This window comes from Xiphias gladius, chromosome 8 (genome assembly GCF_016859285.1).
Source record: "Xiphias gladius isolate SHS-SW01 ecotype Sanya breed wild chromosome 8, ASM1685928v1, whole genome shotgun sequence".
In the NCBI taxonomy this organism is placed as follows: domain Eukaryota; kingdom Metazoa; phylum Chordata; class Actinopteri; order Istiophoriformes; family Xiphiidae; genus Xiphias; species Xiphias gladius.
The window spans coordinates 23,879,639-23,896,284 of NC_053407.1; the positions used below are offsets into that span (position 1 = coordinate 23,879,639).

At 41.3% G+C, this 16,646-nt stretch overlaps 1 protein-coding gene across 3 annotated transcripts in view; it reads right to left on the bottom strand.

Annotated features, from left to right (window-relative positions):
* Positions 1–2,033: 2,033 nt before the first annotated feature.
* peak1 (pseudopodium-enriched atypical kinase 1) overlaps positions 2,034–16,646 on the bottom strand; it is a 108,210-nt gene continuing 93,597 nt past the window's right edge. For all 3 annotated transcript variants that reach the window (XM_040133120.1, XM_040133121.1, XM_040133122.1), the window contains 2 exons: positions 10,242–11,062; positions 2,034–6,308 (listed from right to left, as the gene is read on the bottom strand). In XM_040133120.1, the coding sequence (XP_039989054.1) occupies positions 4,926–6,308; positions 10,242–11,062 (2,204 nt within the window). In that variant the 3' untranslated portion in view covers positions 2,034–4,925. The remainder of the gene's footprint in view (positions 6,309–10,241; positions 11,063–16,646) is intronic.

A 16,646-nucleotide genomic window follows, 5' to 3' on the forward strand; every position in this document is an offset into this window, starting at 1 on the left:
CTGTACGGGGATGAAGGCAGAAAGGCAAACAAACACTGAGGACAGGAACTGTGATGAAAATACGACTCTGTTTGCCCACAGCGGTGCGGTCTGCTCAAGCAAAACCTCTCTTTACAATTGAACTGAAATTCAAATGTAAAGAGAGGTAATTTGACTGACATGCAACATGAAATACAGCAAATCTAGAAGATGAATTAAGAAATTGAACATCCTAAAGCAGTTTTCTGTTACTTTAAGATATAGAAGCAGGTACTGTGGATGGGCAGTGTTTAATCTTGTTTCGTACTCAATTTTTCAATTAAAGAAGAGCCATCTTAGACATATTATATTAGATAAGAGTATAATCTCAGTCTAGACAGGATAATCTCATCTTTTTGGTTCAAGCTAAATGACTGCCTCTCATCAACAGCAGATTCTCACGAGGCAGTGAAAGTAAACACCTTTGCTTTCAGATTTGTACGGTAAAATTCACACAGCATGTTCACACAGCACTCAACCACCTTCACTACACACTGAACTGAAGTTGGCAAACATAAAAGTCCAAGTAAACACTATAATTGTCAGTTAAGAAGCTTAACAGCAGGAGAATACTGGACGCTGGTGTTTCTTTTCCTTTTAAATGTCTCCATCTGGTGGTGGAGCTATTGTAGTGATGCAGGCACAGAAATACTTCCATGTTCCAATAAACTCAGAGTCCAGGGCACCTACTTTACTGAGCCTGTGTATGACTCATGCAAATGTTGCAAAAAAAACACAGTTTTTCATTTGGCCCGACAACAGTCATTTTTAGACACTTGACTTTGTATTAAAATAGATAAACATGACAGGACGAAACATTTCAATAACTTGCTTTAGTTAGAGGCTTTCAAATCGTATTTACCTTCACAATGATAATTTAAAGAAGGTACACACCCTCATATTTGTTAAAGTGCTTAATTAGATTGCCCCCAAAACCCCAAATTTCAATGCAGATCAACAGTGAGCTGGGAAGAGATTTTGTGCTTTGGGGTTGCCGTTGGGCACTGTAACTAAATCAGAGCGTGTATCTGTAAATCTCAAATCCAACACTCTAGAAACATCAGTTGATGCACACAGTAAGACACTTCAGACTGAAGATTTCATTATAATAAACAACTCTCTCTGGGAATTTTTACTCCATGGCTCCTCTGAGACACGTCCGCAAATACACTGGATGAAGCAAGTTCTTTTCTAGGATAAGACAATTTAGAAAGAAGAATCAAATTCAAACGCTCAGATTTCAGTTATCTCTAGAGTTTAAAAGAAAATCACAGAGATTTGGTCGATGTTTCTAACTGCCAAAATGATTCATATGCTTCCAGTTTTAGTATGCTCACTGGAAATAATTTAAAGGCTCATTATCAACCCCAGGCTTGAGGATGGTTCTTATTTGCTGACATCGGTGACACACTACTATTAGTTCAGGTCAAAAGGAGACTGGAAAGGGTTTCACTGCCAGAAAAAAACTCTTAATCCTAAATATGTAACTCACATATGCAATAAAAGGCTTGAGTGACAGTGAAATAGACTTAAATGACTAAAAATGCCATAAAAACCAGTCTAATTCTACATTTACAGTTACAGTTAAAACCTTGTCATCGCTGACTGACCTCCTTCCTCTTACAATCTGTCCAGTTACCGCACTTCCTTCTTAGTTTCCACTGGAGGGTCAAAATCAACCACCGCACCAATAACACAGCGGAACAAAGTTTATCTATAAAAACATATATTTATTGTTCTGTTACTGTTGGTTAACTTGATCAACAATGAATGGCGGCAGGCCAAGAGACATACTGTACACATATTAATAGAAAGCCTCAGAGAGCTTCTGTTTTTCTGTTCAGTGGCAATTAACAATGCAAAGAGAAAACCAGAGCAAAGAGAGAGGGAAAAAAGCAATATTTTCTGTAGGCCGTACAGTTGATGAATGTTGGGTGCGTTCAAATGTCATCCTTCAGCCTCTTTTCAAAGTGGTTCATCTCCTAAGCAGATTTTTTTTTTTTTTTTTTTTTTTTAAACAAGAGGGGTAAAAATACTGTACATTTTTCTGTATATTAATGCAATTGAAGAATAAGCTCTTTTTCATTTATCCTATGTTTAGGACAGTGATAACTACTCACCTTTTTTTCTTTCCCCCAAAACAAGAAAGTCAAGTAAAGCTTTAAAAATGAATAAATGATATTTAGACTCTAAAGACAGAAATACAGGTGCTCAGTACTCGACAAAATAGTGTGTGGATTAAAATAGATAAAGGTTATATATATTTATACTATATATAATATATAAAGGCTTAAATCTCTAAATACAAGGACAGCCACCAGTGCCGTCCACACACATTCCTTAGTACACAAACCCTTTAACGCAGCAACAAACTCACACCTGCTTTGTCTCATTTTCACTCCATGGACTTCTTAGTCTTGTATTGTGCATCTGCAGTGAAACGAACACAGGATCCTGATCCCAACAGTACAACCCTCCCGCCCCAGTGACAAGCTGAACTGCTGCAGTTTTCTGATACGAAAAGAAAAACCTAACCGGAGCAAATGAAGTAAACTTGTAGATGCAAAGCCTTTCTGCAGTGTCAGTTTGAAAACATCGTCCACCTGGATGCATATCAAGGGTCAGGGTTGGGCACAAAAGTACGTCATTTGCTGCTCGAACAAACACCTTGCTGACTGCAAGCTGTTTGTTCATCGTAACCACGAATGAACCCATGTGCATGAAACTCAAAATGTTTCTTATTGTTTTTATGGGGAAGCTGAGGATTGTGTTCATGCGTTGCTTCCACTGACTCCAGGCTGGTAGGTACTGATCAATAACACAGAGCTCATTTAATTAAAGCAGAGCAGACCTGTTGAGTGACAGGCAGGGAGAATCAATGCAGGATCTGCTGCCGGAAAACTACAAGAGGACGGGAAATAGGCAGGAGGAATGGAAGTCTCAGTGGTTGAGTAGTTTCTCTTCAAGGCCGTGGTTGATTATTACACATTATATGTGAAACAAAGTGGTTCAGTTGGAAGATGAGTGTGTTCGGAAGCGGATGAGACCAGGTCCAAATGTCTGTTTCAAAACTTTTACATTCCACACGCTGCAAAACAAATCATATCCAGTTCCTCAAATTCACGGGAACTTTTCTCAGTCTCTCCTGCATCATCATCGTGTCTTCAGTCTCCATCGAGGAGCACCAACGTTCAGACTGAATGTGCAAATGTCATCTGTAACGCAGAACCGTTCTGAAACAACTTGACAAAAACAACACAATAGACAAAAAAGAACTTTTTGCAGTCCCTGAAACGTCCCCGTCTCCCATCCACTGTGAGAAGTTCTTTAGGCTGAAATTCACTTTGTTTCTAAAGTTGCAGGATTTAACTGAAATGAATCAGTTTATGTGCCACAAAACTAATGCTAGAGAGGATTAGTAAAAGACTGCATAATGTCATAAAATGCTCAGAAACCTCCAAAAGACACAACAAAACAAAGATAATAATTGCACATACTCCGACGAGAAACCGCATCAACAGCCAGGGCAGTTGTTTCCCATTTTGATTTCAAAGCGTCTAAAACTTGTTAACTGTGCTCTGAAAACTGCAGAACCAAAATTAGCTCAGTGTTCATCGCCTACCTCATTCAAAGCCCTGTTAAGAAGTGTAAAGTACGGTATGATACAACAGCATTTAAGGGTTAATAATGCTTGTTAAATTCAACTCCAGATTGGCTTCTGAATTTTTACACATTGACATTTATCTGATCTGAACAGAGTCTAAGCTGTGCAAACATTGGGACTGGCCAATAATAAATCTAGTTCCTTTCTGTGTGTATTTTGTAATAAACTGAAAAAAACTTCTCTGGTAAAAACTTGTAAAAGTATTTTTAAACTTTCCAAATGGATCATTTTGTGGTAGATCTTTGGCTTCAGTGGAAAAATATATTTCACTTTTGCATCAGTCTAGATGAAAAAAAAAAAAAAAAAAAATCTCACCCTGATTAGATTTAATTTTGAAGGAGACAAATCCATGGTCAGGAAGTTGTTTTGACCCCCCCCCCACTGCCTTCATTTCAAATGGTCTCCCTTCATTTCTCTTTTTACTCTTGAAGATTTTAAATCTGTGTTTTTTTCAAGAGTGAATTGTTGCTTGAAATACAATGTTATGTCATAATGACCTAACTAGTTGGGACAAAAATTCATGATGCTATCTTAAGTCTCCTCTCTAAAAATCTAAGTGTGGTGGAGCTTTCGATGTCTGGTAAAACTTCTGTAAAATATTTATGCGTAATAATATAAACTGACAAATTTATTCCATTTGACGCTGTCTCGAATAAACCACAGAGACAGCTGCCCTGCAAACTGTATCTAATATATAGATCTCACAACTCTGTAGTCTTTCAGAACTTGGCTGAAAAAAAACAACTGAAAAATCTTAAACTCCCTCACACATTTGGTAAATCTCTTCAATCTAGTACTGGTTTAGTGTCGTAACACACGTGAGGGGAGAAAAGCCAAAGAAACCGATTAACTGGACGCCTGCCAGCTCACCCCCAACAGCCAAAATGACATCAAACGTGCTCTAATGTCTCAGTTTGTCTTGGATTGGATTTGAGAAGGATGTCAAGACAGCCACTTCATGTGCTGGACTCGTGACCATCATGCAGTTGTTAATCTGAGTGCTATGACTAACCCCGATCATGAAGCCTAGCTGTCTGATGGCAACACGGAACTCACTCTGTGGACTGATTTGTTCATTAAGAAAACACAGACATTGCACAACCAGCTGATTAGTTTTAGGTGAGCCCTGTGGCTGCTGCAACAACAAAGCTGACTATTAGCTTACATCACAGTTTAACATCAGCAGAGGGACCACACAGGGGAAGTTGGATCTGTTGCCATAGTAACAGCAGGGAAGAGGAACTCAGAGTGGCTGTGACTGAGTCAGGTGGAAGGTGTGTGCTAGATGTGTTTGGGTTTGAGTTTGGTTCTGTGCTGCATGCACTGGCTGGTTCTGGTTCTGGGACTGAGGATGTGGCTGCGGCTGCTGCAGGATGTGCACCACCCGGCTCAGGGTGTCTGTGGTGGCAAATGCCAGATACTGGCAGCACAGCCAGTCCTCCAGACTCACGCCACAAGCCGTGTCCAGCGAGCGCTCCGCAAACTTGATCATCATCAATGTCCGCTTCAGGTCCAGCCAGTTCTGGAGCGTGGCCTCGCGCTGGCTGGAAGTGGCCCCTGACATGGGGCCTGTGCTGCTGCAGCCCAGTGCCTGGAACAAGTCCTCCCGAGGGCCCCAGAGGAGGCACTGCAGGCAGGCCCGGGCTTCGGACATCCGGATCCTTTCAGAGGGGTTGACGGTGAGCAGTAACCTGGCCAGCTGCTGCAGGCCCTGTGAGTAGAGCGATCTGACCGGCAGAGGCGGCAGGTCAGCCCAGGTGTACTCCCTCTCCTTCAGCTCCGGCGTCTCCTCAAAGGGGTTGGGCCGGTGCAGCATCTCATAGATGAGAATCCCAGTCTGAAACTCGTCACATTTGCGGTACTGAGTGGCTGTGACGATTTCAGGTGCCAGGCGCGACTGATCGCGAAATGTACCAGGGTCAGATGTCACGAGAGTGCTCTTCTGCTTCGCCTGGGAGAAGTTACTGATGATGAGGCGAGCGGGGCACGTGGCGTTGGCAGCAGTGGCAGCGGCACCGGCGGAGGCTGCACCAGAGCTGCTGCTGTTGCTGTTGTTGTTGGGCTCGAGTAAGTCCAGATTCCAGGGGTTGCCAGGTTGGCAGTTGACCAGCAAGAGGTTTTCCAGTCGCAAATCACAGTGGGTCACGTGGTAAGGTTTCATGTGCTCCAGGCCGGAGCACAGCTGGAGCAGCAGGAGACAGACCTGACGTTCGTACAGCTCCGGGTTGTGAGTGTGTCGGACCACACCGTCTCGGACGAAATCCGCCACCGTCTGGAAGGGCACCTCACGTGTGATGACCACCACTCGGCTCCTCAAGCGACCGGCGGTGTTCATGTGACCTGCCGTTGGGGTTTCATCTAATTTACCATTTGGAGCTTTGGAGTCCGTCGTCTTGGATTCAGTCTTAGTTTCTTTCTCTTTCTCCTTCAGCCCATTTACCTCGTCCTCCTTGTCCTCTTCCTCCTCCTCATCTTCCTCCTCTTCCCAGGGCAGCAGGCGGGTGGGGACATCAGCCAGGAAGTGTCCACAGTCCTGCTGGATGTTGAAGTGCACTGCCAGGCTCTGCCTCACCGCCAGGCTGTGGAAAAACTGCTGCTGGGTTTCCTTCACTTTGCTCCGGCAGATCTAGATAAATAAAGATAGGGAAGAGAACATTAACATTGATGTAAGGTTTGCTTTTGAGCTGAGAAACCCCTTATCATGAAGCTATTGCAGAATTAACTATTTGCCAAATTACAAATACTATTATAAAGGATAAGTCTGGAGATATTCTATGTTTTTGTTACTGTAAACAAATACCGTGAAAAGACAATGAATTGATCTTCCTAACCACCATTGTTTGTGAACCTTGACATGTTATTCTCTGCTCGATTTGATATGTTTGAGACCTACTGAGACCCTAAATTTAAAGATTTACATCTTCAGTAGGGATAAATGGATTTGGGGCCGAGTGTCACAGACAGGGTAGTCGGAGAGTACTGAAGGACAGACATTGTTGGTTTAGGAAAAATACAGAGTAACATCTCTATATCACTATCACCTTATAATATGGTTGACAATAATTTTTAAATTGTAAAATGTTGTTTGTACCTTTGTTTATTTAACTGTTTCTCTGCCAAGCAGTTTTAAAAACCTCTGTAATTCTAAAAAATATTTCACTGTTTGATATCAAGTGTCTTCAATTAATCAAAATAAAATAAAATAAACTCTACCAACAATAAAAACGGCTTGACTTTTACACAAACAGCAAGCTTCTGCAACGTCAAGAACAAAATACAACAATTTAGCAGAAAATGCACTGGAGAACTCGAGGATCAAAGATGTTTTCGGTTTCTTTCAAAATTCTGTCCTGCTAACTCTCTACAACATTTCAGTTCATGCCGTTAATGATATACTGTATAGAGCTGAGAGACGCAGAGAGCAGACTCCAGGCTGCCATAGGCAGCAATGAGAGCGTGTCTCTGTCTCTTAAACCACAGCAACAGCCTCTGCAGCCCCCTGTCTTTAAACACTGAGCAGAGAGGAGAAGTTGAGCCGAGGACAGGATCAGTCTCTGCAGACGTCACAACATTCATTAAAATGCCAACAAAGGGAAATTGTACGTGTTACTAAGATACTTTTGGTTGAACAAGGTTCTCAACTTTTTTCAAAATAATGGTGAGTTTATAAGTAACTATCTACAGAAAGACTAGTCTTTCTGTAAGATAGCAATTAGTCTGTTTAACTTTAATTTGCTGACATGATCAAAATGAACATTTAACTGTCACAATTAAGTTTGAAAGTAATGTGTAGAATCAAAATTCATTTATTGACATAGCAGGAATAATATTAAAGAAGTAAATACTGATATAGTTTCTGTAACGTAATGTAAAAGATGCCATCATCTGGCTGTGATTTCACTAGTATTCTTTAAAGGTTCGCTGCATTTTTACTTGCTTATACATGTACTATATCAAATTGAGTGTTGTCTAATGCAAACCTGATAGACAAACATTGATACACAGGTAAATTAGATCATGCAAAAAAAAGTAATGAATTCCTATGTATGTTGAAAATGCAACAAGGTCCCAGGTCCTAGACCTTCGTAAGGTGCAGGTTGAATTTTGTTTAGAATTGTTGTTTATTAGTTGGGCTAGTTATCTTACCTCTCTCGAACTAAAAAGGACTTGGATGTGACAATTGACATTGAAATACCTGTTCTGCAGTGCTGCATGTATTAGGAAAGCAAAAATTACAAACTAATTTTCTTGAAAACCTTAGATTCATGATTTGAAAAAAAATTACGCAGAGGGCAATATAAAATAACCATCAATGACAACAACATTACATTTTGTCCAAACTAACTTTCCAGCTTCTGTTCAATACATACATTTCCCCTCACACACCCCTACCTTGGGAGCAATATGGGGTTGGGTGTCTTGCTCAGGGACACTTCCACATATGGACAGGAAGAGCCAGGAATCAAACCATTGACCACTTAACCTGGGATTGACCCAATCCTTCAAATGAGCTACAGTAAGTGATATAAATCACAACATGGCATATGTATGAAAAATTACACTAAACTGAAACCAGGTTATTAATGGTGCCAACTACATTCCACTTTTATGTGTTATAATCAGACTAAACTCTTCACATGTGTAAAACAAAACTAATTTTGTTAGTTTTTAATTATTTTAATATCCTTGGAACTATTAATTTGGACAACTTATTTCATTAAAACAAAATCATATCATCATGATGGGATTCTACTAAAAGTCAGTATATGATAATATTGAATTATAGCCCTGCTCTAGATCCCTTAAAAAGACATGTCTTTTTGACCTTGGTCTTTGAGTAACATGAACAGGGCTGCATTAAATCTCTCTTTCTGTGTGTGTGTGTGTGTGTGTGTGTGTGTGTGTGTGTGTGTGTGTGTGTGTGTGTGCGTGCGTGTTCTTTTATGACTGCTACTACCACAATCACTTCACTTTATTACCTCTATTAAGATCGAATTTAAACTTCGTGGTCTACAGCAGAATTTATGCACAGTTTATTAGATTGTGATGTGGATTGTATAACTCTGCACTAGTGAATTCCTTTCAGATACACTGCGTAACTCCGTAGGAATGTACATGTTCACTGCATATTTGTTAAGACATGTTGGCTCTAAGACTACAGCTGCCTACTGATCATTTTATCAAGATATATTTGTAGATTTTTCACTGTTTATATGCCATGTTTTGTAGCAGTATTGCTGGTTTTAAAACAGAGCTCCAGGTCATTTCAGGGAAACTGTAAAACTTTAAAGCACACAAGTCACTTGCTGAATTTCTCCGAGAGTTGAGAATTCACACAATCATGCTGAAGGTGGATTACGAATAATTAACACTGCAGTAAAAATATCACAGCATGTAAAATCTCATTTGAAGGAGAATCAACCACAATTATGGGGTGAAGGAAGGCAGGAGCACAACTGGGCCACATTAAAATGGAGAGATAGGGAAAGTTTAATTGGGAAGTTGGGGTATGTCTGTGTTCTGGTTCTTCTGCTGCTCTTGTTTGCCTTATTTATGAATGAGCATCATAAAAAAACAATACTTTCTCTTGAACCTGCTGGTAATATGAAGGCAAAGCTTTGAAGCTCTGCAGAGCAGAGAGAGTTTCATCTCCTGTGAATAATGCAACCTTCATCCATATCTGCTTTGTATTTAGCTTAAGAACTCTTCCAGCAAGCTCTGCCCCCCCCCCACCTCTCTCTCTTACACAGACACACTGTGACGCATGCAGACAAATATACCCTCACAGAAGTATATGAAGAAACCCCCCCCACCTCAAAAAAACCCCCCAAACTCATGCACTGACAGGTTTTATTGCACAAGGCTGTGCCCGAAAGGCTTAAAGTTTAAGTGCTAATATATCAGCACAAACACATTCTTCCACCTCAGCTTATCAAGTGGGAGGGGAGTCTGCCACCCTTAAGCAAAATACAAGGGTTTAATGAATCTACTGCAAGGACAGCAATCACCAGTCCAAATCTATCTGAAATCCCTCTCAATGCAGGGAGACTAGAAAGCAAGAACTCCAAAAATACAAACAAAAACACACAGTAATACATTCAAACTAATATGCTGCTGAAAACAAGAGGTTTGTTGCCCTATTTTGATAAAAGCATAGATTATAAACTGTAATGTACGGCCTTTAGTATTACTTTACATCATTATATCAATGCAAGGGACAAAAATCATACATCAGGCAGTCTGGGACTCTGACACCACTGAATGTATTTCAACAGTCTGTTTTACATTTTCCAGATACTAGCAAAACATTCAAAGGTGCATCATGCTGTGTTTACTAAAGTACACTAAAGCATGAAACAGAATTACTTTATACGAGGTAAATTTACCTAACTTAATGGACTTTAATTACATCTCTCAGGCCCCCCGAATACTAGACGCAGAACATTTTAACCTTAGTATTCTCCCCCTGGCAAAGGGAAACAGCATTATACTGTACATCCAAACAGAAGTGGTCATTTGGCAGGACAAACTGATCTATAAACAGAAGCGGACATCTCACCTTGATGGCGTAGCTGACCAGTGGGTCCTTGGCGTAGGAAGCAGTGTAGTAAACAGCATCTCCAGCCTCGCAGCAGGGTTTACCAGTGGTCAGTCTGAAGTGGGACCAGCTGTCAGTGCCAAATCTCAAGTGATCCTTCTGGCCAGCCATGAAACGGTCCTCGCACTTCGCTGCCAGCTTCCGCAGCGTGTCCGTGTGGAGACCCCGGATCCTCCCCACCACCTCATCCCAGCTGTCCAAACCCCTGTAAAGAGCAGGTCTATGTGGTTTGGAGCCTCCCCCTCCAGCAACAGCACCTCGGCCTGTCGTCCGACCCCTTCCAGCCAGAGACTCTGTACTTGGGTAGGCCCACCTCTCTCTGCCAGTGTTGGCACCGGGTGCAGCAGATGCAGGCTGAGGAACCACGGAGGACGTGCTGTTAGTCGGGCGGCCCTTGTTGGTGGCCGTGGGAGCTGATGGCCTCTCTAGGGAATCACCGCTTTCATGGTTGTGGGCGCGATGAGGCTCGGAGCTGAGAGAGGAGCTCTGACTAGCTGTCTCCCAGGTCGAGTCCAAGTCGTACAGAGGGTTGGCCACACTGAGGTTGGTGCCCCCAGGTTTAGCCTCAGCCCGAGGTCTCAGGGCTCCCTGGATTGGCTCTCTGCCTCCCAGGCTTGGTTCCGTACTGGAGCGAGGTACAGCCTTCTTAGGTAGTGGTGGTGGTGTGGCCTTGGGGCCTGGCTGGTCAGCGAGGCCGTCCAGGTCGATGGAGGCCAAGGTGTCGTTGGATGCTTTGATGTTCCGTGGTTGTTTCATTGGGATCATGTTGGCTCTGGATTGACCTGGAGGAGAGGGAAGATAATACCATATTTATTGTGTGAATACGAATCAATGAAATTCAAACTGACAGAGTGCTTCAACCACAGCACCACATAAAACTGAGTGGATAGGATAATGGGATACACACGGCAGCTTCAAACAGCAGGAAAGATAGCTAAAATGAATTTTAAATGCATGTTAATGTGACGTCAGTACATTGCGCACAACTGCATTTATGATTACCAACCCAGGCAGCCTGCATTGGCCAAAAGTAACTAACTACTTTTATCCTTACCTCAGTACCGTACGTGAGCACAATTTGAGGTCCTTCTACTTAATTTCCATTTTCTGGTACTATACACTTATATTTTACTTAATTTCAGAGGAATATATCGTACTTTTTACTCCACTAAATTTATTTGACAGCTGCAGTTACTAGTTACCTCATTGCAGATTAAGATGTTACATACAGAAGAAAAACATCTTATAAATAAAAAAAGAACTGATATGGATAAAACTACTCAACAGTATGTAAAAGTTTAAAAAAGCCCCACCTCGACCAACTACAATATTAAAGTACTGCTCACATGCAATAGAGTAACTAAATTTGATATTGATGTCATGTAAATTGCTGTATTGCTACTTTTACTTAAGTAGAGCAGATGAATATGTCTTCCGCCACTGGCAGGCTGTTTTCAGTTTATACCAAAACATGAAAGAAGAAAACTAAAACTAAATTCCTAATAGCTGAAAAGGATAAAAAGGACACCTGAAATACAAATCACTCCACACTTTCACCACCAGCTTCCCTAGAGCTGCTTGTTTCTCCCCCACAGCATTTCCAGCCTCCCACTGGCCTGGTGCCTCTCAAGAAGACGAGGGGATGACACAAGGCTGGGGCACATGAGGTAACTGGTGGCCCTGAGGGGGAATTCAAGCCAGAGAGCAGGACAGCTGGGCACACGTCATCCCTCCAACCATCCAGCTGCCTGACTCAATCTGTAGTTCTGCTATGCTGTGAGGCTTAAAGAGGCAGCATGGAGAGCACATCAGTGACTTGAAGTGACCTTATTATTTATGGGATGGTGGTGGGAGGGAATTGGAGGATTGAGGGGTTGATTGTACTCCCTCGATGTTCGCTGGAATTGAGGACCACAGAGGCGGATGGGTCAGAGACAAGTGTCCGATAGGATGAAAAGAACAAATGAGTTCTGCTGCTTGCATGACGGGAATGAAAGCACCGGATCATTTTAACTGATAGTTTTAACTCACCAAGGACCACCCCAGTTTCTTGGAAGATGACGGTGAGAGGCTGCCCTCCCTATGGTAAAGGAATCTACTTGAACAAACCATTTCCCTTTGCACCGTCCAAATGCCACCGATTACAAATTCTTGTCAAACGGTATGAATAACTCCTCGCGTGTGCGTCACGCTGCCATCATCTTAAGTAAGCAGTACAAGCCTTAAGAAAGAGCAGTCAGGATAAAGTAAATGAGTCTTGTTAATCCTCCCTGGAACGAGTATACTTAATGTGTTCCTCCACCAATCTGCAGTAATCCATCCAAGAAAACAACCGTCTCTCTCGATCTTTTATTGCAGCAACGTGGCTGTGACTAAACTTAATTACATAAGACTAACCCAGTTTGTGACTGTCACTTCACTTAAAATCAAGAATATACACTCGGTCGGCTCTTTATTAGGTACACCTTGCTGAAACTAATGCATACATACTAACGGGGAGAATTATAATGTTCAGTTTGTGTTGAAACTGTTTTAAAGAGGTGATTCAACTTTGTGGTCATTTGGAGGCTGCAGTTTATGGCGCTGTTAAATTGTATTGTGTTAAACTGAAAGGTGTTTCTATTATTTAATCTACCCTTTTGACATTAACGAGGGTAAGCTAAATAACAGAAACACCTCTCTGCATTATGTAATGCAGTTCAACATCAGCAGAAACTACACCCTCCAAAATGATCATACATTTGATTAAACGACTCTCTAAAACAGTTCGCCAAAAACTGAACATTATAACCTTCATGAAAAGAGGATTTTTTGAAGGACTGTTCTATTAGACCGCATTAGTTTTAGCTAGGTGTACCTAATAAACTGCAAACTGAGTGTATTTTTCATAATTATAATTCATAAAAGTACAGAGATGAAGAAAAAGGTTTAATGATATAACAAATGGCATTGGGGAGATTAAAAACCTCACATGGCTGATATGAGCACATCACCTTACAATTAATAGCAAAACATACATTAAATTAGGGCTGTGATAAATTGGTTCAATTGCAGGTTAATTATTCAATTAACTGATTAATTGTTTTGTCTATGAAGTGTCAAAATATAGTGAAAAATACCCATCAAAGCTTCTCAGAGCCCAAAGTAACATCTTCAAATGCCATAAAACATTAAAATTATAATTATATGAAATCGAAGAAAGCAGCAGATTCTCATATTTGAGAAGCTTAAACAAGCAAATGTTTGGCATTTTTGCTTGAAAAATAACTTGATTAACTTGATTATTCGATGGTCAAAATAGTTGCAAATTATTTTTCTTTTTATTGACCAACAAAGTAATCTAATCATTGTTTCATAGACAGACAGACAGACCAACAGACCGAGAGCTAGACAGATAGATAGACAGACAGATGAAGAGAGAGCGCAACGGATAGTCCCAAATCTAGTTACCAATGTATAAAAATTTGGAGGCATCGCATTCTCTCTGCTGCACATTATTACATCATCATCATGCAAAAAAAAAAAAAAAAAAAAAAATTTCTAACAAGCCACACACATGCAAACGAACAAGAAGTTACTGTACTGAGGCAGCTGCGGTGAAATGGCTTGCTATATTCCCTAGCAGGGGGGTTGAGTTAATGATTTCCTCCGTCTTTAAGTATATTTAGGATATAAAAAACAGAAAATTAATTTACCATTTATTTATCTCCTCATTGGCTGGATATAATTAAGCTATAACATTCAAATTAAAAGGACACTGCCTTCTTACACTGAGCGAAATAATTAATTGTTGCTAACCCTGATATATTAAAAAAATAAAACAATCGAAAGAATACAGCTTTAAGGGATTCCATTCACAGTTCCAGTAAACAATGACTGACATTTTCTAACATTTGTTCGTAAGGAGATAAAGGAACTTGTTGCCGTTGCAGAGTGAATACTGTTCATCCGTCGTGCTGCAATAAAACCAACTCTGACGCCACAACAACAGGAGGCGATGGAGGAGGTGGGTAGAATAAGAGGAACAGAGGGGAGGAATGAAGCGAAAGCAGTGGAGTGGGTGGCTAGAGGTGGAAAAAGCGAGGGAAGTAACAGAGAAAGAGAAATACAAAGAGGCGATGGGGTGAGCAGGAGATACCTGATAACACAGAGATAAACAGAGAGGTGATGAAAGAGACAAATACTGAGAAAATAAGGGAAAAAAAACAAGAAAAATAAGCCTACCTCAATTCCACTAATGCCTCAAAGTTTTAGGTAAATACAGTGCAGCAGCTGCGCAGGGAGGCAGAGTGAAAACCTTTTCTCTGCTTCCATCCCCAACAGTCTGTACGGAGTCGCTGGTGCCAACAGGCAGGCTCAACGCTCCCACCAATACTGGAGATTTCTCACTGAGTGAGGCAGAGAGCGCTGTGCCTCTTACTGCCTGATGCTCTGATTAAAACACAAGTGTGTGTGTATACTGTTCATATATATATATAGAGAGAGAGAGACACACACTTATGCTTGAAAAATGAACCTGACTCTCCCCTGAAATATGTGAACACGGAACACAGCAGAGAGAGAGGAAGGGTAAATCGAATGAAATCCCGACGAGCAGATAAGAAGAGATAGATGTGGAAACTGAAAATAGGCATAACACTCAGCGGCTGTGTGTAGATGTTGAAAACCACACACACCCTTCCAAACAAAAATAACATACTGTACAATGTTGGAAGGCAGGCAAACACAAACACTCACTCCTGCCTGGTTCCCTCATAAGCAGTACGTAGAAGAGTAAAATTAGGCTGCGGGCAGCTCATCATGCATCATCCAGGGAGCTTTTAGCACATTCAAAACATATCCATCCACAGAGCTGGTGTGCATACTGAGCATCCCACAAAACACACGCAAACACAGCATGCCCAGTTTGCAAATACCCTTGTAAAAAAAGCCTAATTGGTACAACGAAACACAAACACTTTTCCTCTGAAAAACTAGAAGACCCACACCCCTTTTAATCGTCACACAACCGCATGTGTAAACATGTGAAGCAGCTCAGTAGTGCATGTGCTCCACGTACCCACACTCTACACCATATCACTTTATGTACCCATTTCTTTTTCTCTCACACACTGCTTGATCCCGGCGAGATCGTTTCCCAAACGCAGACAGCCTCATGTTTTAAGCGCCTAGCTATGTTTGACAGCCGTGCCTACCCCTCTCTTCCTCGCCTTGTTCCACCGCCATCAAAGCCGCTAATACTGAGCTGCTGACAAAGTCTAATGGTCAAATGCCCACTGTCAAGTCACCACAAACAGGCTCCAAAATGGGGACACTGCAATGCGGTCATTAGTGTAGCCCTTCTCCAGACTCATCAATTACATCAACTATTGTTTTCAGGAAGACGACAAGAGAAAGAGACAGAGGCAATGAGACAGACAAGAACACAAAGAATAGGAAAAATAGGAGCATAATCTGTTGATTCATGTGAGTGATCCACTCTCTGTACATTTCTGCATGTCCAATCGATATGATGAGGCAAATGGCCCTGATGAGAATTTGTCCAAGCTCAGGTACAGACGCAGCTCTGCAAACGGGAGCACTAACCTCAGGACAAAGATTTCCACCCCACGCTGGAATAACTTATTTCACGTTAATCTAGATTCCAATTTGCGGCATGTGGATGACAAAATGTGTCGAGATTTTGAGCTCCAGCTGCTTTAGCAGGGAATAAATTATGACTCGTCACATGTGGGGGTGTGCTGATGCCGAAGAAAAGTCAAATCAGCCGCTTACAGTAGTAGTTAGGTGAACTGCACACACTGAAGATTGACACTCTCTGGCAATATTCATCCACAGACTCCAGTTACCCTTCTAACAATACTAAACAGAACCTCCAAACAGAGACATAGTGTATGCTGCTTTCCTTTTTTTTTTGTCTTCAGTTTGATATAAATCTGTAGAAAATACAGATGCAAATCAAACAAAAATATAGTTTACAGCCCAAACACTGTGGAACTTAACCGTGTGTAGCTTTTTTTATTGCTCTAAGGCATTGTGCTGTAAAATCAGCAGCTTATTTGCACTCTCCCCCTCATATTTCTCTCCACCTTTTTTTTTTTTTTTTTTTTTTTTAAATGAGACGCCTATTCTGAACTGCAAAAGGACCTTGTTCACTGTAAATTATGGCAAACAGTGCCTTTTTGCAGAGGGAAACAAACATACAAATTTGCATTGCAACATAAAATCCAAGTGAAAATCAGTTAATGCATGCAGTACTGGCAGTTATAGTATTCTGTTATTCTTTGGTGAGACGATCAAAAAAATCAGTCCCATGCAGGAGGAAAATGCTCATTTGGACAATAAAAGCTTGCAGACTTTGTGGTA